The sequence below is a fragment of the Xyrauchen texanus genome, chromosome 25 (assembly GCF_025860055.1).
Source record: "Xyrauchen texanus isolate HMW12.3.18 chromosome 25, RBS_HiC_50CHRs, whole genome shotgun sequence".
NCBI classification, from domain to species: Eukaryota; Metazoa; Chordata; class Actinopteri; order Cypriniformes; family Catostomidae; genus Xyrauchen; species Xyrauchen texanus.
The window spans coordinates 33,051,142-33,076,766 of record NC_068300.1 but is presented as its reverse complement, the minus strand read 5'-3'; the positions used below and the strand labels follow the sequence as shown (position 1 = coordinate 33,076,766).

The 25,625-nt window shown below is 40.8% G+C and overlaps 1 protein-coding gene across 5 annotated transcripts in view; it reads left to right on the top strand.

Annotated features, from left to right (window-relative positions):
• LOC127619189 (rho GTPase-activating protein 39-like) overlaps positions 1 to 25,625 on the top strand; it is a 122,184-nt gene that overhangs the window by 92,933 nt on the left and 3,626 nt on the right. For all 5 annotated transcript variants that reach the window (XM_052091986.1, XM_052091989.1, XM_052091987.1 and 2 more), the window contains 6 exons: positions 350 to 1,676; positions 6,326 to 6,953; positions 8,326 to 8,424; positions 22,135 to 22,208; positions 23,044 to 23,243; positions 24,138 to 24,229. In XM_052091986.1, the coding sequence (XP_051947946.1) occupies positions 350 to 1,676; positions 6,326 to 6,953; positions 8,326 to 8,424; positions 22,135 to 22,208; positions 23,044 to 23,243; positions 24,138 to 24,229 (2,420 nt within the window). The remainder of the gene's footprint in view (positions 1 to 349; positions 1,677 to 6,325; positions 6,954 to 8,325; positions 8,425 to 22,134; positions 22,209 to 23,043; positions 23,244 to 24,137; positions 24,230 to 25,625) is intronic.

Genomic DNA, 25,625 nt, shown 5'->3' with positions numbered 1-25,625 from the left:
TTCTGGATTTTTTTTTTTTTGATTTTGTCTCTTCACAGTGGACATGCACCTACGATGACAATTTCAGACCACTCCATGATTTCTAAGTGGGAGAACTTGCAAAATAGCAGGGTGTTCAAATACTTATTTTCCTCACTGTATGTGTTATGTGCATGATTGACTGTTAAGAGAGCTCCTGCTTGTGTAAAGCATTTTAAATCAGTCACTTATGAGGTATGGTGGTTACATTTTTGCCTTAAAATGTATCTTCTTATTTAGATAGGTAACTTTGAAATAGTAGTTTTGTAGTAGTTGTGATATAGAGCTTTGAGTTTTTGTGTTGACAGTATCCTTATTTTTTGTGTTTCAGGGAAACTGTTCAAAGATGGCAGCCTGCTCCAGGATCCAAGGCAGCCATGTTGGTGAAAGTGAACAGCATTGGTAGAAACCAATCTCTGGGTCCTTCTAGCACCCACCATCTCCTCCATCTCAACCCCACCAACACATGTACTGGTACCACTTCACCCAAGCCAAGTTACACTCCCCAACCTGACAGAACTTGCCTACTTGACAAAATGGCTGTCCCAGGAGACTCCAAGCAGTACCATCTCAAAAAAGCAGATAATGCCAATTTCTGTCTGGTTCTGCCCACTTCTAGCTCTTACTCTTACCCTGCCCAATCACGCTCTGGAGCAGGTACACCTCGCCCTTCCTCCCCAAAGTATGGAGCCACACCCTCAGTACCCATCTATGATGAACCCCCACTCATGGACCCACCCATTTATGATGAACCCCCAGTGGAAATGGAAGTGGAGGGGGGGCACCGTTTAAACCGAGGACCCTACTCCACCAATCACAGCTTGACGCAAGGAACCCAGCATCCTAAACTTCTCCAGTACTCCCAGTCCAAGCACACTTGCAGCTCTTCTGCTAGTGAGTACAGTCCAGCTGGCCGGGAGTGCATCAAGCACATGGTAAATGTGGATGTGGCTACATCCAAGCACCAGTCCTCTAATCCCAGTGAGGTTTCTTCAAACACAGCCAGTTCTCAAATCCAGCCTCAGTCCACAATCCCTGCCCAGATTAAAAAGGAGGTCTCTGTAGAGAAGAAGCATTCATGGAGATTATTGGAGCATCACCACAGCCGTCAAAGCAGCCTGGCCTCCCAGGAGTACACAAGTCCTGCTGCCGTTACGTACCAGGACTCGGGCTACTCTACCGGGCCATCACCAAGCCTGCGGAGGAAGAACCGGCGTCGCGCAGCTCTGGGTGTAGGGTCGGGGCGGCCCGGCTCCATGGACAGCAGTGGAGAATTGAGTGCACTCAATGAGAAGCTGATGGCAGAAATGAGAGCAGTGGTGAACCGTTCAAATGTGCTTCATGGAAGCAAGGCCAGTCTGGACACTGAGATGGGCTCAGTGGCTTCTGAGTGTACTGCCCGCTCACCGGTCAGTTCATTAAAGATAGGTGCAAGAGGGAGTGGAACGCTGGGGTCAAGGGAGGATGTGACATCAAGTAATCACTCACTGTATAGGGGTGGGTGTAGTAACCATGGTGACATACTGCTGTCGCCACTGGTGACTGATGGCATGGGAGGCAGGCAGAAAAGGATGTTCGAGAGAGTGGATTCATTGGGAAAGAGTGTAACGTCACAGACCAGTTTGTCCTCTCCAGAACCACCCAGGTCACCATCACAGGTAAAAAACTTTTTTCACAGTTGTTCATATGAGAATGTTGCCATAGGTCCAGTGAGGCAATCTGTAAATGTCATTTTTCCAAGTCCCTTTTCAATAAAGTTTTTACTTTATTTTCATTGTTATAAAGATGAGTATGAATTTCCATTCTGGTCCAGGGTGGTTTACACTGGTTAGTGCTAGTATGGTGCTGGCCTAGATGGTTTACCAGTATAGCCACAGCAAAACTTAGCATGGTCCTTCTGGGTATGGTGGTTGAGCATGGCCATGGAACTTTGGTTGCTGGTAGAGATAGTTAAGAATCCTGGTGTGGACACCAGCACCCCAGCATCCCAAAAATGCTAAACACAACATATGCATGCTGATGACCAGTAATGCTGGTTTTCAACAGGGTAATTTCTGTCATTCCCTGTCTCTCTCACATTCATTGTCATAAATTGTCAGGAGATGGGTAGGCTGATTTCCTGAACTTAAAATGGTGTGAATGTTCCATTCTATGGAGATGTACTTATTTATCGTGTGTGTGCGCGTGCGTGCGTGCGTGCGTGCGTGTGTGTGTGTGTGTGTGTGTGTGTGTTTGTGTGTGTTTTGTTTGTGGTGGATGTACATATGGGAATCAGGTAGCAAATAATATTCAGCTTGGGAAACAAATACATTTTTTCAAACTTCAGTCATGGCTATAAAGTACAGTGAGTGTACATGTATGTAAATGAGTGCATGTACTTTGGTCATGATGAAGCAAAACAACTTACTTGATTTGTTACCTGTCACCACCATCCAAAGGAAACACATGAAAATCCTGCATGAGAGAGAGAGAGAGTGAGAGTGAGATGTGCATTCATATAACACTTGGTAATAGGTAATAACACTTGGTAGTGTGTTGTTCACCAAACATTAGAGTACTGTTCCAAAACCTAGTGAGCTGCCTACAGAGTCTTCACTGATCCTGGAAACTTTCATCTCAACAAACAGAGCAATTTGTGAAAACTAAATATTATACCTGACAAACAAAACAGTGATTGTGTAAATAAATATATCATCCTATACAAAGTTATTGCAAAAACATTATGTCATTAATTAGGTTAATCAATAAATAGTGGTGGTGGTGTAGTGGTCTAAACCACATAACTGGTAAACTGGTAATCAGAAGTTCGCTGGTTCGAGCCCCACAGCCACCACCATTGTGTCCTTGAGCAAGGCACTTAACTCCAGGTTGCTCCGGGGGGGGTTGTCCCTGTAATAAGTGCACTGTAAGTCGCTTTGAATAAAAGCGTCTGCCAAATGCATAAATGTAAATGTAAAATGTAAATATTTAGCAGCACTATATGGTCACATTTCAGAACCTGGCACAAGGTCAGCAACTCTCTTAAGTAGAACTTAAAGTGCGTCCTCGCACATTTATGTTAAGTGCAGGGAAACCCACGTGAAAAAATTATGAACGTTCATAAAATTGCTCATAGAAAAACCCTCTTAACCGTTAAGATTAGTTATTACTGGGAAACGGGGCCAGATCAGTCCAGAGCTTATTTAATCCTTCACAGCAGTCAAATCAGTCCACCAAATCATTCCCACATATCAGACTAACCAGAATAATGCAATGCAACTGCTATGACCTAAAATCTTTAACACATTGTTAGCTTAGCAACATGTGCTAATTAAAATCTGTATCCCATCCCCTTCACATGATGTGTGGCACAAAAAGTTGCTGTAGAGCATTTCAGATCAGTCAATTATGAGGTTCTGGTTCATGATGTTGCCTTGGAAGGTAACAGCTCTTACGAAAATCAACAGTTCATAGCAAATCTGCAGCAAACTTGCCGCAAATTCGCCACTGATAATTTTCACATACAAAATGAGCTTTGCGGTAAACTTGCGGCAAATTGTTCATTGTTGCCAAACGTTTGCTGGAGGTTCACCACTACCGGCAAACTTCTGGCAAACATCTGTGACGGATCAAAAGCTCATTTGCATGTGAAAATAATGAGTGGAAAATTTGCATCAAGTTTGCATCTAATTTAGATTTTTTTCTAATGGAGCATTTGAAGACAGGAGACAGCAAGGCAGCTCACTAGGTTTAGGAAGAGAGTTTAGAAATGTTTTGGATTCAGTCTCTTCATTTTCTAGAATTAGCATGCTAGTTTAAGGCAAATCTGGGTTGTGTTGACATTCCCACATAAGTGCTGGAACAACTGTAACATAAATTATCCTTTAGTCTGGATCCAACCAGAAACAACTTTTGCCTTTTTGAAAAAATATCAGAAATACAGGCCCTGATTCCATTTGCAGAATTAATGAGAAAGTAAAACAGAGACAGAGCCAGTCCCGTAGTTCACTCAGCCAGGTGTTGTGGTTGTGCATACAGTCGGCTCTTACAGCTCACAGTGATTTGGCACATTTGGGTAATGTGTGTCAATGTGTGTGCTGACAGATCCATTTGTCATCAGTGTAGTGCTCCACATGTGGTTTGGCTTCTCCCACAGAGCATGAGGGAGTTGATGGAGTTAATATTATGAATCTTAATACACTAAGAGGTTTGTCATCAATTAAGCAATCATTAACAATTAAATTATATTCCCTCTTCGATATGTTTTCCTCATTAAATATAAACATTTTAAGCTTTTTTAAACAGTTTTTTTAACCCTAAAAATTAATAGTACTTAGCTAAATGGTACGTTAAGTGCATTTCTACAATCGCATCAGTAACCGGCAGATATTGCTTTTTTATAATGCTGCGTACATCTAGATTTTTTTAATCTACAATGACTGCTATATATATATGTGTTATAAATAAAAAAATAACAGAACACACCTTTAATTACACCCCAAAAAAAAAATAGTAAAAATAAAAACATTTTTAGAAAATATAATGTAGTCATGGTGAATGGATAATAAACATTTATCATTGAGTTTATTTATTTTACTAAGAATTTATTTTATATTATGTTATTTTATTTATAAATGTATTTATATAATTTCTAAAATGCACCTATTGTAGAATTACCAAAATTCCATATTTGCATGTTCAACCACTGCCAGAAGTTCACTTTGACTTTCCTCTTGCCTTCACATGCCTCTCTCTCTCTCTCTCTCTCTCTCTCTCTCTCTCTCTCTCTCTCTCTCTCTCTCTCTCTCTCTCATTAAAATACAACAATAAATGTAAAGGCAGATTTGTGAGTTTGGAAACAGTGACTCAAGGATTTGGTTCAGATGGAGCTTATTATTTCCTGATGGAGACAGGAACCCCTCTTACGTTCAGAGGCATGGAGAAATGCTCCATTCTGAAATTTGATATGACCACATTGTTAAACCTATATCATTTAGTGCACAGTATCACATTGGCATAATGCCAGGGAATGCCAAGGCATGGATAGAAAGCCATACGTTTACAAGACCAACTCACCAATGTAATGTGCCTAACCTTTATGTCACTGCATGCACAGATGACATCATGCTCGTAACATGTTGCATCTCATTGACTCTTTGTGTAACCACAACGTCAGCATTAATGTGTTTGATTGTTTCCAAGTTTTGATTTTGAAATTGTGCTCCTTAAGTGGCATTTCAAATACAATAAAAATTGTATTGTAAAGTAAGACTTTGTAAGTTGATACATTTGTTTTATAGAGTGATGGAGGAATAGGACAGAGGTATTTGGACCATTAAAAAAATAGTTCACCAAAAAATAAAAATGATTTACTCAACCTAATGTCATTCAAAATCTGTATGTGTTTGTTTTTATCTGTGACATCTTCATGCAGCTCATTTAGATGCAATTGCAGTTTATAGTGACAACATATGTCACAATCATAAGGGATATAATACACCATAAAAGCAATATAAATGTGATTCAAATGATGTGTGCTAATTCCAAGTCTTCTGAAGACATACAATTGATTTGTATGAGGCAAAACTGACATTTGTGAAGTCATTATTCAATGAAAAGGTTTCCCTCCACTGCAGCTCTCAAATCTTTTTCATTTACTATATATTCAATCGTGGTGAATTGTAACTAGTGATGAAGTCAGAACCAATAGAGTTTTGTGTCAATGACGTCAAACCTGGTGCATCAAAAAGATTACATTTCGGTGTGTTCATCACACAAATCTATCAGAAGCCTTTAATTCAGAAGCCTGAATATAGAGCATGAATCATATTAACTACTTTTATGGTGCCTTTATGGTGGGGGATTTTATACTGTCCGTTTTGGAGATTTACAGATGTTGTTTTGAGTTGTGTGGAAAAGAGCTGCTGGAGAATTCGTCAAAAATTCTCTTCAATAATGTGGAATAAATTCCACAGAAAAAATGACAGCATATGGATTTGTAAAAACATGAGGGTGAGTACATTTTTGTATTAACTATCCCTTTAATGAGTTAGGAAAGAGGAAGAGTGGGAAAGGAGCAGAAGAATAGAGGAGGCAGTAATGTTTGATGTTAGGATGTGATTACCATATTGGGTCACCTATTTAGGGAGCAAGCCTAATCCATATGAATGTCTCTAGATTTCTGCAGGGAGAGTAAGCCAACCACCTGCAACCTACACAGTGTGCATACTCAAGTTCCTGCGGCAGTCGTGATGATTCAAATAAATGCTAGAACAACTGCATCGCGCAGTACTGAAATATTTCACTTTCTCGATCTCTCTGGCTTCAGATAGGAACACTGGAATCCAAAATTCAGCAGGACGTGTTGCCCCAAGACTGTGACCATGAAAGAGTGGGTCGTGGAACTGCCCGCATCACCCTTAGAAACAACAACAACAGCCCACCACCCTCCCACACCAGCACGGGTTACCAGTACCCGTATTCCACCCTCTGCAAGCCTCCACATGATGCCAACATGGAGGACTGGGCCAGCAAGAATCTTAACCAGCACACACAGGGCCTGTTCCGCCGACGAGTTTCCATAGCTAATATGCTATCGTGGAACCGCGGCTCCATTAAGAAACCCATGTTGATTACCAGCGACCAGGCTGTCAAGAAGGAATCATGCGAGATGTACAAGCTGGTACAGGCCTACATGGGAGACAGGCCGGCCAGGCTGGATAAACGGCATGCAGCCCTTCAAGTAGTGACAAAGTGTTGGGGAATGCAAGGTTTGAGGGATGAGCTCTACGTGCAGTTGGTGCGGCAGACCACCGATAACTTGAATTTGAGGAGTCTGGAGGCGGGTTGGGAGCTGATGGCCATCAGCCTAACGATTTTTTCGCCTTCCCCCAAATTTAGACGCTACTTGGAAGGCTACATCCAGAGACACCTTGAGCCCAGTAATGATAAGAAGAGTAAGTATGCTGTGATTTTGTGTGTTTGTGTACATAGAAATTTGTCCCCAGAAGTTAACTAAATCTGACAAAACATTCCTTTTTGAGACCTTTTGGGGCAAACATAAATAAAAAAAAAAATGTTTAGTGCCTATTGTGTTTTGTTTTGTTTTGTTTTAAAAAAAATATGTGTCCTCAGTGGGAGTGCATGGCAGCCCTATGAACCATACGTAGGTAAATAACACATTTGGCACACAGATTGGTGTGTGGGCATGATTAGCCCCCCTGACCAACTTTGGGGTCTCTGTAGGCTAAACCCTGTAACGCCACCACCAGTTAAAAAATTTACATTTCTTCTTGTTATAACATTTGAACAATTAGGTCTAGAAACAAAATATTTTCTACTACTGCTACAGATGTTTCCAGTCTTCACCAGAAAGGGCTCATATTATCTTTAGACTGAGCAGCTCAGAAATGGCTGAACAGATTTTTGCCACTGTTCGGAAGTACTTTACGATCTTAACGATTGCAACCCAAATCAGAAAGCTTGGCTGTATCACGGTGACACTTTTGTCTATCAACACAAAACTTGGTATGCATCTTTAGGATAATTATCTGAGGCTGACTGCCAAGTTTGGTGATGGAGCTACCAACGGATCAAGAACTTCTGAACCGTTTGTTCTAAAACCGTAAAATAAATCTTGGTGTCTATGGATTCCTTGGGTCATTGTAAATAAGACAATACCAGTTTTTCCATGATCGGCCAAATCGTCTGTTCGCCAGTGGCCCCAAAAAGAATTTGGACACTTTCACCACTGCTGCTGAAAACACCAGCTTAAGCAAAGTTGGTGTATGCTCGGTAGTACTGTTTTAATACCAGTCTAGCTGACCAGCTTAGCCGTGTTGTTCACCAGCAAACATTCAGGTTGAAAAAAAGCTGGTCGACTATCATGGTTTTTCTGGTGATACTGGTTAAACATGGCTTAAGTGTCCAAATGTTTTTTGGGGTCTCTGTATATCTTGGATTATTCAACTCTTTGAATATACTATGTTTTAGTATCCCTACTCATTTTTGCCTTGTATTTGTTTGTAGGACAGAAAAGGACTCAAACAGGGAAATGTTTAGATTTTAAGCCAACCCATATGGATTCAGAGGCTGATCCCCTCATAGACATATAAACAGAGTGGGTCAATATTGGTCACAATTCTAAAATTGTAATGGCTTTGTGCCTACTAAAACAGGATGTAATGCTGAGGTGGAGAGAAAAATAAAACACAGGGGTTACAGCAGGTCAAACGTCATGGTTCATGGAACAAAACAGTCATGCATTTTTCAGACAAACTACTGGACAGTAAGAGTTTTCACAATGAATTGTTTTGCTGTGTTTTACAGTTATTCTGCATATCATGGAACAACAGGACATAAAAAACAAGAAGAATTCAAAGTCCAGGAAGAAGAGGAAACAGAACAATGAAGAAGAGGAGGAGCAGGGTAAGTTTTAATGTGGAATTACCCATTCACAGACACACTCATGAAAATGTGAGTACACAGACAAAAGAAAACATGAGTAGAGTTGTTGGGGTGTATGTATATATTTTAATGTGTTGGTAGAACAATGGGTTAAAAAATACTCATCTACTCAAATCTAAAAGGCATCTTAAAGATAACTTAAAAATAAGGCTGTTGATTTATTGTGTGATTAATTAAATAAAAATTAAATAACTAATAAAATAAATATATCACAATTAATCATGCACCCTAACCATACATTATATCCAGAGGAATTTTCCTACCAGCTAATAAATTCAAGTTTTAAGTACCACCTTCATGTTTTTGCGAGTTTCAATCAGCAGGGCAGTCAGCACAACTCCAGCTGTACAGGAAATAAGCAGCTGTACAGGCAACAAACTGGGAGGTACTCTTAGACAGCTGTACAGAGCAGAGTGCAGGAGTCTCAAGACATTTTATTTTTAAGTTTAAAACTACACTCACAGAGCACTTTATTAGGAACACCTGTACACCTACTTATTTTTGCGATTATCTAATCAACCAATAATGTGGCAGCAGTGCAGTGCATAAAATTTGCTGATATTGGTCAGGAGCTTCAGTTAGTATTCACATCAGCCATTAGAATGGAGGAAATAAATGTGCTATCAGTGATTTCGACCGTGGCATAATTGTTGGTGCCAGACAGGCTGGTTTGTGTATTTCTGTAACTGCTGATCTCCTTGGACTTTCATGCACTAAAAGTCTGTAGAATTTAATCAGAATGATGCCTAAAATAAAAACATCCAGTGAGTGTCAGTTCTGTGGACAGAAGTGCCTTGTTGATGAGAGAGGTGAACGGAGAATGGCCAGACTGGTCCAAGCTGACAGAAAGTCTTCTGTAACTCAGACAAGCACTCTGTACAATTGTAGTGAACAGAATAGCATCTCAGAATGCACATAAAGTGGAACCTTAAGGTGGATGTGCTACAACAGCCGAAGACCATGTCGGATACTTTATTAGGACCAAAGTGTTCCTAGAAAGTGCTCAGTGAGTGTATATGGCTGTATTCAAGTGGCTGCACGATGTAAGCCAATCATAGCATTTACATTGAAATTTAAAGAAGTGTTTCAAACAGGGACAGGATAGAAAATTATCATTATTACTAAATTAGGACTGCTTCTTTTGTGGTGTCCTGCCGTGGACACCATGGCTATTTAATGTTTCCCGTATAGTAGACTCGTGAACAGAGATGTTAACCATGTCACTGTAGGGGTCCTTACCTCATTGAGCATTCTGCGGTGTACCTATTTAGTCATCTTGGCTGGATGGCCATTTCTAGGGAGAGTAGCCACAGTAATAAATCGTCTCCATTTATAGACAATTTGTCTAACTGTGGACAGATGAATATATAAGCTCTTCAACTTCATAAACTTTTCCAACTTTATGCATAGCAACGATTCTTGATCGTAGGTCTTCTGAGATCTCTTTTTTGCAAGGCATGGCCCGCATCAGCATATGCTTCTTGTGAATAGCAAACTCAAAATGTCTGAGTGATTTTTATAAGTCAAAGTAGCTCTAACCCACACTTCCAATCTCGTTTCATTAATTGGATACCAGGTTTGCCAACTCCTGACTCTGATCAGCTTTTGTTGACATCATTAGCCTAGGGGTTTCACATACTTTTTCCCACCTACACTGTCAATGTTTGAATGATGTGTTCAATATGAACAAGAACAATACTATACTATGGGTATTAGTAGTTAAAACAGATTTTGTTTGTTTATTATTGTAACTTAGATGAAGATGAAACTAGATTTTAAGACAAATTTATACTTAAATTCCGAAGGTTTCACATACTTTTTCTTGCCACTGTAATTTGCAAAAGTGTGGTATTGGCCGATGTTAGTGTTTAAAAAAATCAGAGATCGGTATCGGCCTCACATTTTCTGATTGACGCACCACTAAATAAGCGTGTTTGTTTTTAAGCGGCAATTGCATTGGTTAAACTAGATTGAATAAAACGCAGGTTTTTGCGCTGAAATACCGCACGCAAAAGTGGCACAACTGTTTAGTGAATTCACCCCTCAGTCTCTTATAGAGGGAAGATTAAAGCTTTGAGCAACAAGACAATCTGTCCCACGCTTCCCTGGCCTGTTGCCACACAGCTCAGAGAGAGAGAAACAGAAAGACAGAGAGTTTGTGGGTTGACAGGCAATAGAGATCCTGAGAACGTATTTCAGTCTTAAAGCGAGAGTGATAGGAGATGGAAAGAGAAAGAGGAACATACAGATTGAGACAAAAACAGAGTGGGACATTTTGATCAGGTTACACCCTCAGTGGCTGCCATCCAACTTAACCCTCAGTTCATTCTTTTATCTGTCTGTCCTTTATTTTTTTCCACACACAGTAAGCCTTTCTCAAGAGCCTCGCTCCAAAACATAGTTTGAAGAGACAGCTCAGCGTGGGCTCTTAATAATGCAGCTCCAGCCTGGCCTCAGTTAATTACACTGTCTGCCACTCTGCGCTAGAACAAGAGTGCTGAAGTAATGGCCTCTGTTATTGTTTGAGGTGGAAATGCTAGGCTAATATGTACTGTATGTTGTATTATTTAGTATGTTAATAAGTAGTTATTTAGCAGATGGTTTTTATAGGAAGTGACTTATAAGACACTTATTACAGGGACAATCCACCTGGAGCATCTTGAGGCTAAGTGTCTTGTTAAAGGCACAGTGGATATAGTTCATGGCCCAACCTTTGCAGGATTGAACCCTACAACCTTTCAGCCCGGATCTACAGTATATGCACTAGACCACACAATTATTAATTACAGTATAAGTTATTTATTAAAACTTTTAAGTTTTACGTTTGGATTCTTTCATGTATTTATGTTTCAATATTGTAATTATTTGTTGTTTCATGTCCTCTAGTGAAGCATAATCCTGTTGAGTAGTTCATTGCAGTTTTTTACCTAAAGACAACATGAAACAGAATTTTCAATTCATTTAACATCTGTAATGTGACGTACATGATATATGTATCGAAATATTCAGCAGCTAAAACAATGTAAGGCTGTGTCAGGCTATTATATTATTTGTCATTAATCATACATTTAATCAGTGGGTACATACACTTGTGTATGTCTTTAGGTCTGTGTCATCCATCCATGAGTCACGTTCAGTAGGTTGTGGTTCTACTGTTTTTATTACCAGCAGTAACCAATCACTGAGCTGTTTGCAGCTGTACACAGCAACCACAGTGGTTTTTATATGTTTGCTCCAGTGGCGAATTCTCAGGGCCAGCAAAGCCGTCTCTAGGCCTAACATGGCAAATAAATAAATATTTTTCATTCTTTCATTCTCAATCACCTTTTTGCCTATGTATTTTTAATCGTTTTCCACTCTTAATTAATCTACAAACAAATAGAGAAAAACTAAAAGTTTATTCAGTCAGAATTTATTCCTTGACTGCTTACAAGTGTGACAACTCGCATGCCCAAAGCCAAGCTCGTTAGCCGAAGCAGCGTGTGAGTTTGAGCTCCACCCCCTCAGGCCTTTAGATTTTCCACAGAATCCCTCAACAGTGCAAATGAATGAGCAACTAAAGTCAGATTGTCAGATTCATCAGCCAATCAGATTGATTTATTTGTTCTTGGTGGGTGTGATCTTTAGGATATGTCTCGGTTGAGGCCATCTAGCTGGCCTTGACCTTGAGTGACGCAATCACGCTTTAAGTGGCATAATTTGAAAGCGAAGAGCACGAGGTCTGTTGTCATTACTGCCGCTATCGCCATTGAGAAAGAGATCCTTATGGATTTACAAACCTGAGATGTTCTGCATGAACCGTGTGATTGCATAATTAAACTGGAAAGGAGGACTGATTTTCACTTCAAGCAAATTGGTAAGCATTATTGAATTGCATTATCATAGCAACATCAGGAGTTTTCTAAGTGTAAATTAGAAGTGTCGGATCAAGTTTTGGAAAGTAGTGCTGTGTTCTATTCAACTCGAAAAGTCCATTTTACAACTTCCTACTAGGAACAGTGTAATGGAATGCATCTTGAAGTCAGAATTACAACTTATTGGCTTGTGCAGAAATTCTCAACTCCGATTTTGCCAAGATGAAGGTGCATGATGTCACACAAACATGACACTCAGGGAGATATACAAAGATAAACTTTCATTTTATTAAGTAATATCGCTGAATGAGTTTGTTTCCAAATTTCATGATATTAAAGCTTGTTTATGAAATGGCTGCAGAAATAGGTGTATAAAACATTATAATCTCTTTTGATAATCGTTCACATGAAGCACAAATGATAGCACTGCAGCAATGTTTATCAGTTGGGTTGCTAGGAGACATCACTAATGAGAGTCAAACCCCTGCTAAGCCAACGGGAGTGTTGCAGTTCCAAATATCGGGGAATGGAATGTATTTATGGTCTGAGATATCAAGTAGGAATATCCCACATCCAACTAGAATGGAACGCAGCATAACCGTGTACCCTGACGAAACAAAATGTATTTAAATCGCAAATATTATTAGATAGATTTTTCCATGTATTATAGACCTCCTTGGTAGATTCATATGAAACATTATGATTTTTGAATGTCTGTTCGGGAGACGGTCATTTCACAAAACAGTCATGCTGCAGTTAAAATTAGGCTTGCTTGAGCATTAAGTGTTGTTTCAAGTTTTGGCTTTCGTGCGTTGACGTGTTTTTAAAATGTCAATTGTTATTACTATTTAGCTGCGACATAATGTATGATGCCCAAAGGCATAGGTTGTTTTATTTATTGTGAAACTGTGTTTTCTTAATGGCATAAATCACACTGAAGACCTTGACTTAAATGCACGGCCCGCCACTGGTTTGCTCATAGCCGCATCACAACAACATCAGCGTAGCCACATTACTGATTTACTCAACACTGATTGTATTGGTATTTTGTTGTTTACAGATGTTCATGATTTTAAATAAGTGATGTGTATCGTTTGATGAATTACGCCCTTTGATAAAGCCTGTTTGGTCGAGGGGGATGACAGATGGTATGACAGATTCTAAGCATGTGGCTAGTGCTTAACTAATTATTTTAATGTCACTGTTAATAAGAGATAGTGGCCGGTGCAGAATGATGGGTCCTTGTTTGGTTTAAACAGAACTGAAATGAATGCTGTGTTCATATGTTGCGGGTATCTTTCATTATTTTGTTTTCCACTGAGATTTTGTCGATTTGCGATGTGAGAGTTGTGATCCTTGTTTGCAGTTCATTGTTTTCCTTTTGTAGCGATTCTATTTGGTCTGACTGAATTTCAGACTGGTCTTTTAAGTCTTTAATGTCTTGCTGCAACAGTTCGAGGATTGCCAGTTTGTTATTTATTGACTCAAGTACACTCACCTCTATGGCCGCTGTGTTGTTGTCATCTGAGTGCACAGAGTATTCCCGGTGGGGTTGTTTATGAATGTCGTCAATGAAGTGTTCTAAAGATTCCAATATTTCCACGGTTGCCGTGGTTCGGATGTAGTGTTTTGTCCAGTGGCAAGTGGAAATGAAGGGGAAAAAATGCAGAGGATGTCTCACCAATGACACCTCGTCAATCAAGGCGTGGCAAGCCGATAGAGCGTTCACGTAAACCCTGAGAGTGGTGGGGCATGTGCCTGCTGACAATTTTTCCAGCAGAAAGTCCAGAACTGAAGCAATCTGGCAGTTAACTGGATCTGCATTATGTGTACTGCACCATCTTTCAAAGACACCCCATTAATTGGTGTAACTTCTTCTAGTAGAGGGAGCCCTAGCACTTAGAATCTAGGTCTCAATAACTTCAGGTGAAAACCCAGTGTCCCTCAGTTGGTACCCTTCAGGGGCCAAACATGAAGGTTCCACAGCTCGGGCCGGGGATGAAATATTGTCCCTGCACCTGGGACAGAAGGTCCCTCCTGTCCGGAATTGCCCAAGGCAAGCCGTCGAGGAAAGACATTATCTCTGAGAACCATACTCTTTTCGGCCAGCGCACCACTATCAGTAAGAGACAAGATCCTTGCTGGCGAACACTGGCCAATACTGAAGAAGAGAAACCAGAGGAAATGCATACAGGCTCATTCTGGGCCATGTATGTGCCATCGCGTCCAGACCCAGGGGGGCTGGGTGACTCAGAGAGAAGTAGAGGGGACATTGCTCTGTCTGTTGGGAGGCGAAGAGGTCCACTTCCGCTATGTAAAATCTCACCCAGATTTGTTTCACTACCTCGGGGTGGAGTTTCCACTCCCACGTCTGTATTTTCTGTCTGGACAGTAAATCTGCTCCCATATTCAGGCATCCAGGGATATAAACTTCTCTGATTGACAGGAGCTTGCCCTGGGTCCAATGGAGAATCTGCCGTGCCAGTCTGTTGAGCTGGCGTGAATGTGAATGTAGACCTCCTTTATAGTTTATGTAATAGACTACTGCTGTGTTGTCCACCCGCACCAGGACATGGCAGCCTCTCAAATACTGGAGGATGTATTTCAGAGCCAGAAATACTGCCATCAACTCGAGGCAGTTGATGTGCCAATCAAGCTGATGACCCTCCCATTCCCTTTGAGCTGGACGACCACTTAAGGACGCACCTAGAGTGGGACCCAAAGTGAGGAACCGGGGTCTAAACCGCATAGAAAGGGTATGAAGTGCGCGGCATAACCCTTATCTGCCTTAGGGGACTGGCCTTTGGATGAAATCCCCTGGTTTTGAGCCACAACTGAAACGGTCTCATGTGCAGAAGGCCCAAAGGGATCACCAAGGACACAGATGCCATGAGACCTAGTATTCGTTGATACTGATGAACAGTGCAACATTGGCCTAGCCTGACTTTGCTCAGGGTGTTCTGAATGGACACGATTCGAGCGGGAGACAATTGTGCCCGCACCATGATCAAATTCCGTACAACGCCCATATAGGTAATTTCCTGAGTGGGAGAGAGAACTCTCTTTTTGACATTGAGTCACAGACCCAGAGAAACCAGATGAGCTAAGTGATATTCCTGTGCTGAACTGCCAGTTCTTGTGACTGTGCTAGTATCAGCCAGTCGTCTATGTAATTCAGAATGCGAATGCCCCGGAGTCACAAAGGAGCCAGTGCTGCATCCATGCATTTCGTAAATGTGCAGGATGATAGGGCTAGGCCGAATGGAAGAACCCGATATTGGAAAGCATCGCCCCTGAAAGCGAACCTCAGGAACTTCCTGTGTTGTGGCAGAATTTCTATATGAATATATGTATCCATGAGATCGATTGTGACCAACCGATCATGATATTGGATTTGAGACACAACCGTTTTGACAGTTAGCATCTTAAACTTGAACACCCTGATTGAGCGATTCAAGCCTCGAAGGTCTAAAATCGGACGCAACTCCCCACCCTTCTTGGGAACCAGGAAGTATCTGCTGTAGTATCCTGACTCTTTCTCTGGAAGTGGAACATGTTCTATGGTCCCTTTGACCAAGAGATTTTGCAGTTCTTTCCACAGTAGACATGCTTGTTCCGGTTTCACGGTAGTGGAGACCACACCATTGAAACACGGAGGATGGCAATCAAATTGAATTCTGTATCCTTTTTCTACTGTTCTTAGAACCCACATAGAAACACTTGGCAGTAGCTTCCGCGCTGCCAGGTTCTCTGAGATGGGTATCAATTTTGACACTTCCTGTTGAGGGGATGTCGAGTGTTCCGCATCCTGGACTAAGGCAGGAAGCAACGGAACACCCAACATTTTGCTGGAAACCTCTAACTCCCGAAACACCAGAGGCAGCGGGAATGGAGAGGTTTCATGGGGGTATCGGGAAGGTACAGGTGAATGCTTCACGCACCCCTACCCGAGGGGGGCTACCCCCACAAGGCTGGGCGGAAGACCTTCAGGGTTTTTTCTTCTTAGAAATGACTACCCTGAGGTCTTGCTTTGGGGGCTGCTGAGGGCGACGAGCCGGCCCCCAGTCTCTACGAGGGGGAGCACGACTCATCACACTTTGTTTTTGAGCCTCCCTTCTAGAAGGACCGGGGCGGGGCGGGGCTGGTTGGCCGACGGACCCTCCCCCTGAGTGCGGCGAGGAAGGAATTGTCCGAAGGCTTCCTCGAGACTCTTTGCCTCCTGGAACCTGGTGATATCTACATTCATAGTGTCACCAAATAAGCCAGAAGGTGAAACCTGGGCATCGAGGAGGAAAACTTTGTCTTTGTTTCTGATGCCTGACAGGTTGAGTCTCTCTCCATGCTGACTAAAGCAGACATAGACCGGCCAATGGCGCGAGCCGTCTGCTTGGTCGCGTGGATCCGTGGCTCGACGAAGCTCAGAGAAAGCCTCTTCGTCTACTGATGTGCCTGCACTCAGGTCCTTCAACAGATCAGCCTGGTACAACTGTAACACTGCCATAGTGTGCAGGGCAGCACCAGCCTGACCTGCTGCCTGATAAGCCTTCCCAACAAGAGTGGAGGTGGTCCTGCACGGCTTTGTGGGGAGAGTGGGTCTCTTTAGTGATGATGCCGAGCCAGGCGAGAGATAACCCGCAAGTGTCTCTTCTACCGGCGGCATCACTGAATACCCCCGTTCCTCGGCACCCACGATAGTCGAATATGTCTACGTCGAGGTCACGAAGACACGGTTTCCTCCATGAACGAGAGAGCTCATCATGGAGGTCATCAAAGAAGGGACTGATATATCGTTCCCTTCCTTTTTTTTTTGTCCACCAGACAGAAATCTGTCTAATAATTTGGAGCGTTTGAGGGTCTCTTGTTTGTGTGGCAAGTCTTACTGTGGCCTGGCCACAGCCCGAGAAACCACCTCGAGTAATTCCTCAGCTGCTTTTTTATTGTGCGTGGAATGTTCAGAGGTTCAGCGTCCCGCTCGTGAACCGAAGAGGTGCCGAAGCGTGCTTCAGGCTTACGAGAAGGATCAGCTGGATCTGGGGAGAGAACGAGTGATAGGGATGGACCCGTCTCTCGCTCCTCAGCCAGATCTATGCGAGAGCCCCACAATGAAAGAGTGGGCGCTGGCTCTTGGAAGTAAGCGAGACGAGTGCAAAGCATTTTGACTGTAAACAGATCGCAATGCTCGCACCAGCCCCGCCCCATTGCAAGAGCAGCATGCTCTTCCCCCAAACACACAAAACAAAACTGGTGTATGTCCGTTTCAGCCATAGAGCGTAAACATGGGAACATACACCGCTTGCCTTGTTTATCAGTCATTCTTTTTCTTCTTTTTTTTTAAAGAAAAGAGAAAGAAAGGTTTCTGCGCACTGCCTAACAATTCTAACTCCTAAAAGAGGAAAGTAGAAAGTTCTGACAATCAAGAAGCACAACACACAGAATGATCTGAAGACAAAAGATCTGACAATGCACCTGTGACGCATCTATTTATAGCCCTATAAATTCTGGTCAATTTCATTGACGTGTTGCACACATATTCACAGCTGGTCACACCAAAAGTTGTTCCCAAAGCGCTAAATCAGCGCAGCATCAAAGTGTAGCTTTTTGACAGGGAACTGAACAGAGCACATCTTTTACTCTGAGCATGAGATGTAATTGTGGAGCACAGAAATGCTCTAAAAAACTGTAATGCACCAACACAATACAGACAGGACAGAGCAGCGCACATGAAGTGAGCAGCTCAAGCAGACTATTTATTGAATTAATTCAATCACAGCAGTTTGTGGTTTAATAATCACAAAGGTCATATCGATGAGAATCACATTTTCCATGCATATAAAAGCAGCGTGACGTTGCCATAGAAATATGCCTGATATTCATCAAGGACGAAGTTAAAGCACAGAAGAATGTAATTTTAAATTCTTTTAATTCATTGCATACAGTCCATTTACACTACCAACTTCTTATGAATGTGCTGTCTCTGTTTAAAATTTGCTGTTAATTTACCCTCAGGCCATCCGAGATGTTTTTTTCTTCATCAAAACTGAATTTAAGATTTTTAAGGATTACCTTTCAGGCCTCCTTTAAACAATGCAAGTGCATGTACTCCATTATTTGAAGGTCCAAAATGCATATTTAGGGTGCATCAAAATAAACCACATGACCCCAGTCAACAAATAAAGTTCTTCTGAACACATTGGTTATTTTTATAAACAAAACAATACTTATATACTTTTTAACTACATTCACTGGCATTGTTTAAAGGGCCTGAAATGAAATCCTAAAAATCTTAAATTCTGTTTTGATGAAGAAAGAAACTCCGATACATCTTGGATGGCCCGAGGGAGAGTAAATTAACAGCAAATTTTCATTTTTGGGTGAACTATTCCTTTAAATGTTAAATCACATCTTTTAAATTTGCTGCCCACCATTAGCACAATCATGGAAGTGAAATCTGTTTTATTTGCATCTAGCGTGGGAATTGAAGATCAGATTTATACCCATTTGGCTATATTTATGTGGCCATGTGTAAATGGAATGTGCTTTTTTAATTGGAGAGCAATCCCATCAGTAAAAAATGCATGAAATGACCAAGTGTAAATGCCCCCATAGTGTCAGGATGTTTTGGGGTGGTGTGGCATCCTCTTGCCTCCTGTGGGGGTCAGAGGTGTGTTGTTGGAACAAAGAAACTAATTTGTGCGCTGTTTGAGCTTAAAGAACAGCCGTTAAAACATTAGCACTATTTGTATGCAAACCAACCCTCATATAGCCCCTTTTCTTTTTCACCCTCCTCTCTTCCTTTCTCTCAGTGTCTGAAGTGTCCAAATTGCCATTCTTTATCTCCAAGAGGTCGATGATAAAAGTGTGTTCAACTCCCAATTGCACAAGATACTGAAAGCTCATGAGAGAGAGGAAGGTTGCGTCAAGAGGATGACAAATGTAGAGAAGAGAGTCAGCCTAGACAAATGAACACTACTTACAGAAAAGTAGGGCAATGTGTCTGTAGACATTTTTTAGATTTTGTTATTGCATTAATACCATTTGTGTGTGTTTGCGTGGCAATCAGTGGGCCACGTTATTTACACAATAATGCGACAAAAAAACATGAGGTAATGCGAAAATGCAGAGCAGGACCCAAATAAATTCAAACAAGGAAGTATTTGTTATTAACATAATGTGGAGTTGACATTGTTTACAGTTGCCAAGCAAAATCACTACTTTAGTATTAATATAAAACCGATGTTTGGTTACAGGTGTGCTTATATCAGGTAGGGTCTGTTTAAACGCAACACATTCTTGCATTAAAAAATAAAAACTAGACACTCAGCACAATGAATGAAACAGAACCCAGGTGTCTTGAGACACTGTTTTAAAAGTCCTAAGTACTTGTAACTTGACATGGTGTCTTAAAACTTTGGCGCTGCGCAAGACATTGAAAAAACAGTGTGATGGTCAAATAGGTCTGCCAGCGCATGTTTACATATTAAAACAGAGCAGACTGACACAAAAACATGTTTGTTGCGAACGGCCCCTTACAATGGTTTTGAATGTAACACATCCAATCAAATTTTAGTCGTAACTATCTGATTTATAATATTAATTTTACTGTTTTGTTGATTATAATAATAAAAATTATAGTAACAATAACAATCATAACATTTCAGGCAAAAATGACTGTATCGTGATTTAAAATGACTCATGCTGTTATATAGTATACAGTGATTAAGGTATGAAAATGAGAACTGATAAAAAGATGGTGGGAAAATGGAAGTTTTCCAAGGTTGGAGTAGAGTACAACAGAGGCTATGTCAGAGAGAGGTGAGACAGGCTCTTATGAAATGTCTGAACTGCTTGTTAAACATGTTTTCACAGCATCATAGACACAAGAGTCATCAGGGTCTCTGTGATTCACAGATTGTTTTGTGTAGTAAAAGACAGACCCACCTGTTCCTGTTAGTTCTGTTACTAAGAGACTTGGCTTTAACGTTAGCCTTTTTAAAAAATATCATTACGTGTTCTCACCATTTGTAGAAGGAATTGGACAAGGCACATGTCTAAGCCATTTCTCCAGTGTTTTAACATGCAAATATTACATATGTACTAGCTTTTAGGTTCATTTAGCTACATTTAATACTGGTATTCATATTAATGGAGGACCTCCCCCCCCCCCCCAAAGAGGCCTGAAGCCTCTAAGTGTCTGTTGTTGCTGTCTGCTTCTCAGGCTTGAGTTCAGCCCTCAAAACCCTCCGTCACCTGTTTGCAGTAAATCTCACCCTGTGGATCTGAATATCAGACCCAGTGTAACCGTAAAAGGTTGTTCAGCCAAATAATGACTCATGTTCCCAAGAAGATACAAGGGAAGGAACTGCTGCAATTTTTTTAAGTGTTCCTTTTGTTTAATAGAATCGATTGCTCACTACATTGTTGTGTATTAGCCAGAGTCACTAGTAGATACTTCAATATTGCTGTGATTGTGATATTTCATCTACCGGAGCGTGGATGTCAGATTCTGTTTACATTAAACATTGGTTTGTAGCCATTTTTCAGTTCACAGTTAAACGTTATACCTCATGCATTTTGTAAATGTGAGGACACATTCACCATTTGCATCCATCTCACTCAAAATGTTCCCATCAAGCATTTGCCCTGCAGCACTTTGATCAGTCATGCATGGCTAGAATTAGGGTTGAGGTTTTCAGATATAACTAACTGCTGGAAAACACTTATACACGCGTGAATCATTGAGATTTGTCTTCACAGTAAGAGAATATGATCTTCCGTGTGTTATGTGCAAACTAGCAGCTACTTGTACTGTGCTTATGCCTCATCAATTTTGTCCATTTCTCTCTTTTTTACGAGTGCGTATGTGAAATGTTTGATCTTGTGTTGGTAAATGGATCTGTTGTTTTTGCAATATCCCATGTATTTTTTGCAGTTCTGAATGAACCAAACATGAATACATATAAACCATACGTTAACATACAGTGCAACAGCTATTTATTTGTAGCAAACAAAACTGTAAAGTTTTTATTGGCACTGCTACTACTGGCAGGCAGTTATGTGGCAAACCTTTGGGAAATATCTGTTGGAATGTAAACCCTCACCAGAGTAAACAAGGAAAACTTGAATGGCGAGTAGAAAGGCTTACAGTTGAGGATGAGCTCTTCTAAATTAGGGCAACGCATCTTCTTCAATGCCGTTCCGTCTGTACACAAACATGCATTGATGTAAAAGCATGTTCCACCGCCTCTCTTTTTCCCCGATAACTCTGTGATGCGATCCGCTCTGAACAGCTGAAAGCCCGGCAGATGTAACGCTCTGTCCGGAATGGTTTCACTCAGCCAGGTTTCCATGAAGCACAGAGCAGCAGAGTTAGCAAAGTCCTTATTTGTATGGGTTAGAAGAAGTAATTTATCAGTTTTGTTAGGAAGAGAGCTGCGATTCACTAGATCTACTCTTGGCAGCGCGTTTCGGAAGCCACGCAGTTTGACCAGTGCACCGTCTCGCTTCCCTCATTTGCGTCTCTTCCCTCATTTGCACTCTTTCGTAATGTGTTGGGCAATGAACTCAGAGACTATAAAGTATGAGAGCATTTGCATTGTTTGAAAATACTTTTATGCATAGGACCCTGATACAAGTCACAAGACTCCATTCACAAGCCAACCTTTGCCTCCCCTCAAGCTCTTTTGATTCTGGGGAACTAAATTTGACAGAAAACACTTAATTTCTCCACTGCACTGGATCACTCAGTGGCCTCTTATTTTATTTCCTTTCATAACTCTGCCATTGGTCAGTAATATTTTCTATTTATTTTCTTTGACAGGTCTTCCCATCAGCACTTACGCTAAGTACTGCTACCGTAAGCTGCAGAAGGTGGCCATTACTGGGGGCAAGAAGGTAAGAGAGGCAGAATTAACGCACATAGCAAAACAACATATATAACACCATTAATAGATGTCACCCTTCACCCCTGTTGAGAATCGAGCATTGTTGGAATATAAAAGTCAGGCATTAGTCACTCCTTGATCAGAGCTAAACATAACTAATTTTACATAAATGGTTTAACCAGACACAGAAGTTGGATGATTCTATCATGTGATGACAAATGATAATTGAAAACAGACACTTTTTCCCAGGATAATGTTTATTTTTAGATGCCAGCAGAGCTGCTAGATCATACCCAGGAGTCTCAGAATGGTCAAAAGAAGCAGTATATAGTGCAGCCATCTTAAATTGGTCACATCTGTTAGCAATTGGAGCACCCAGCCTTTATGAACACACCATGAGAAGTACTAATCTACTAACCCAAAACTACGAAACTAAAGTTACAACAACCCCTTAGTCCCCTCTATAACCCTTTTACATGACTTCCACATACACATATCACTGGTTAAGGCACTGGCAGTAGCTGTATCCCCTCCCTCTTTGTCCTTTTACCCGTCCCACCCTGTAATCAGCCGTCCCACCACTGTCTACAAGATTTTTACTGGGGGGATATATTTACCCCAACACCACACAGCTATGGATTATCATACTCAGTGTTGTTGTACCATATTTAGTTAAAATTGACATGGCGTCTGTATGTTCTACATAGTTAAATAAAAAGGGAAACATGTAGTGTTTTATGTGATTTGTGTACTATATTCCAAGTCTTCTGAAGCCACAATGTTAATACATTGAACATATTTGAATCGCACATATAATGTGTGAATTTCCCTTGTTCCATCTTTAGGGTCTGAGGAAGCCCACTCTGGAGGAGATTGATCACGGACGGAATGCCATCGTGACGCCATCTCTGTTCGGCAGTGCTCTGGAGGAGATCATGGAGAGACAGAGTGAGCTCTTCCCAGATAGGAAACTTCCTTGGGTGCAAGTGCAGCTCTCGCAATACGTACTGGCCCTGGGTGGAGCCCAAACTGAGGGCATTTTCAGGTGAGACACATACATAGAAAGAGAAAAGGGGCCCCATCATAACTGGAAAAGTGTTAAGCCTTTTATATATAGCAAATTACAACATTATTTGCATATAGTTTGAAGGGGAACTTCTTGTAAAACGAATTACTACACAAATGGCCATACTGACGTATGAAGATTTATGACTGAAACTCCCTAAACATGCACACACCTTTCTCTAACTTCCCCCACTAAATGGAAGGTGGGAAACACAGTTGTTCCTAGTCTTCATTTAGCTGTATTGATTTGGGTGGTCTGTTCAGGGTATTTTCATTCAAACATTAATTTGTCTGGTTGACATTTGGCAACATAAAAAACACAACAGAGCCGCAAGACTGTCAGAAGTCTGAACTTGCATTGATTTACCTGAGAGAGAAACAAGCCCAAACTAGACTTGTGATTTCACATTCTCGTCCCTTCTTTTATTATCTGTTTTATGACATGGAAGTCAATTCTCTTTCTGATGGTTTATTTTTCTTCCCATTGTCGCCAGTATGTGCCCTGTTATTAATGGCCCCCTGTTTAGTTTTCCTGTAGACACTTTGTCTTGTCTCTGTCAATTCATTACCCATGTGTAATACATACTTCTCTGGAGGAAGTGTTCAAGTACACACTCTTCTACTAACATACACTCTGAACTGTAATAGTGCATTAAATCTAAGGTATATTTCACTGCACAACAGTAACATGTCATGCCATAATGAGACAAATTGGCTCCACCATGTGGTCGAGTGTTAAAACACACTATGCATGCTATTTATGTCTTCAACACTCATGACCTCATGAAATGAAGTTAATATGTCATATGTGTCAAATGTGTATGATTGGCACTTCCTCACCTACTTTACTGAACATGGGGTTGTCATCCTTTAGAGTACCGGGGGACATTGATGAGGTGAATGCTCTCATGCTACAGGTGGACCAGTGGAATATTCCAGAAAACCTCTCTGATCCCAATGTCCCAGGTGTGAAATAAACATGAATACTTGTATCTGTGTGTGTGAGAGAGTGTGCAAGACAGAAGTTATGTTTTAAATGAAATGCTACACCTCATTATGTTGCATGTTTAAGTCAAAGAATGGCTTCCTGTTATCATATTGGAAACAGATATTGGAGATGCACAGATGTATCAACCAAACATAGGTATCTACAGATAAAAGCAATTATCTGCATTGTCATACATCAGCTAAATGTTTTCAAATAGCCAATAATCAGGGCTGATCATTTCCTGTCAAAAAGGGGTGTAAAAACGTGTTGGACAGTGAGCCTAGAACTTGTTCTGTGTGTTAAAGTAAATTTCTCTTGTGTGGAATTACTTTGAATTGTCGACAATTACAGAACAGAGTTGCAATTTGTAACCTTTGCACTGCTAGAATATATGAGGTGAAACTACCGTTTTTATTTTGAACACAACTAATTTGATTGCGCTTCTTAAAGTTCGACGCAGCAAGCAATATGACAAGTTTGTTAAAGCCACATGGAAGATGGAGGAGATTTACATTTCCTTCGAAGTTGTGTAATTAATAGAGCTGTTAAAGTTAACACGTTAATGCATACGGTTAATTTAAAAAGTCTAACACGTTAATTTTCTTAATCACGATTAACGCATTTAGCGTTATTAAAGCGTAAACCAGCTTAAACATTGGTTGGAAGGGCAGAACATTTGTGATGTATTACACACACACACACAACAGCCGTGTCAGTGACTAACCGATTGGGAAAATACATAATGTGTGTGAATGAATAATTTTTTTGTTCCCTCCTTCATGAGATATATATATATATATATATATATATATATATATATATATATATATATATATATATATATTGAGAAAAATGCACTAAAATAGCACCAATTCAAGTAACATTAAACGTTTCCCAAAGTCTAAGTGGGAGTTTGACTAATTGAAAGAAATAGTCTCCACATAGGTTGTCTAGTCATTGCAATGAATATTTAAAATATTTTAAACTCTCATCCGCCACAATTTTTATCAGCTAGCAGAATGTGTCTATCCGCAGTCGTTACCGCAATCGTGAGCCAGGTTCATGATTTTAGTCAAAGCATCAATGCCAGTGTTGAGTGTCGCTTTGAACTCCACATGAAAAGCATTTACAAACGTCTCATTCTGCATATTTGTGATAGTTAAGGCTTGACGTGCTTCTGTGGTGATTCAATTCTGCCTTACAGAGGTTGCAAAGTACTTGATTTATCCCATCTGGGTTTTGTACAACAAATAGGTTAAGAGGTATTTTCCCGGATAACGAAATACCCGACCGGTAGAGAATGCCCGGATGATCAGGTTCTTTCTTTGCCAGATATGTTGACAACTTTTTTAAAACTATCTTTCAAAAAGTTTA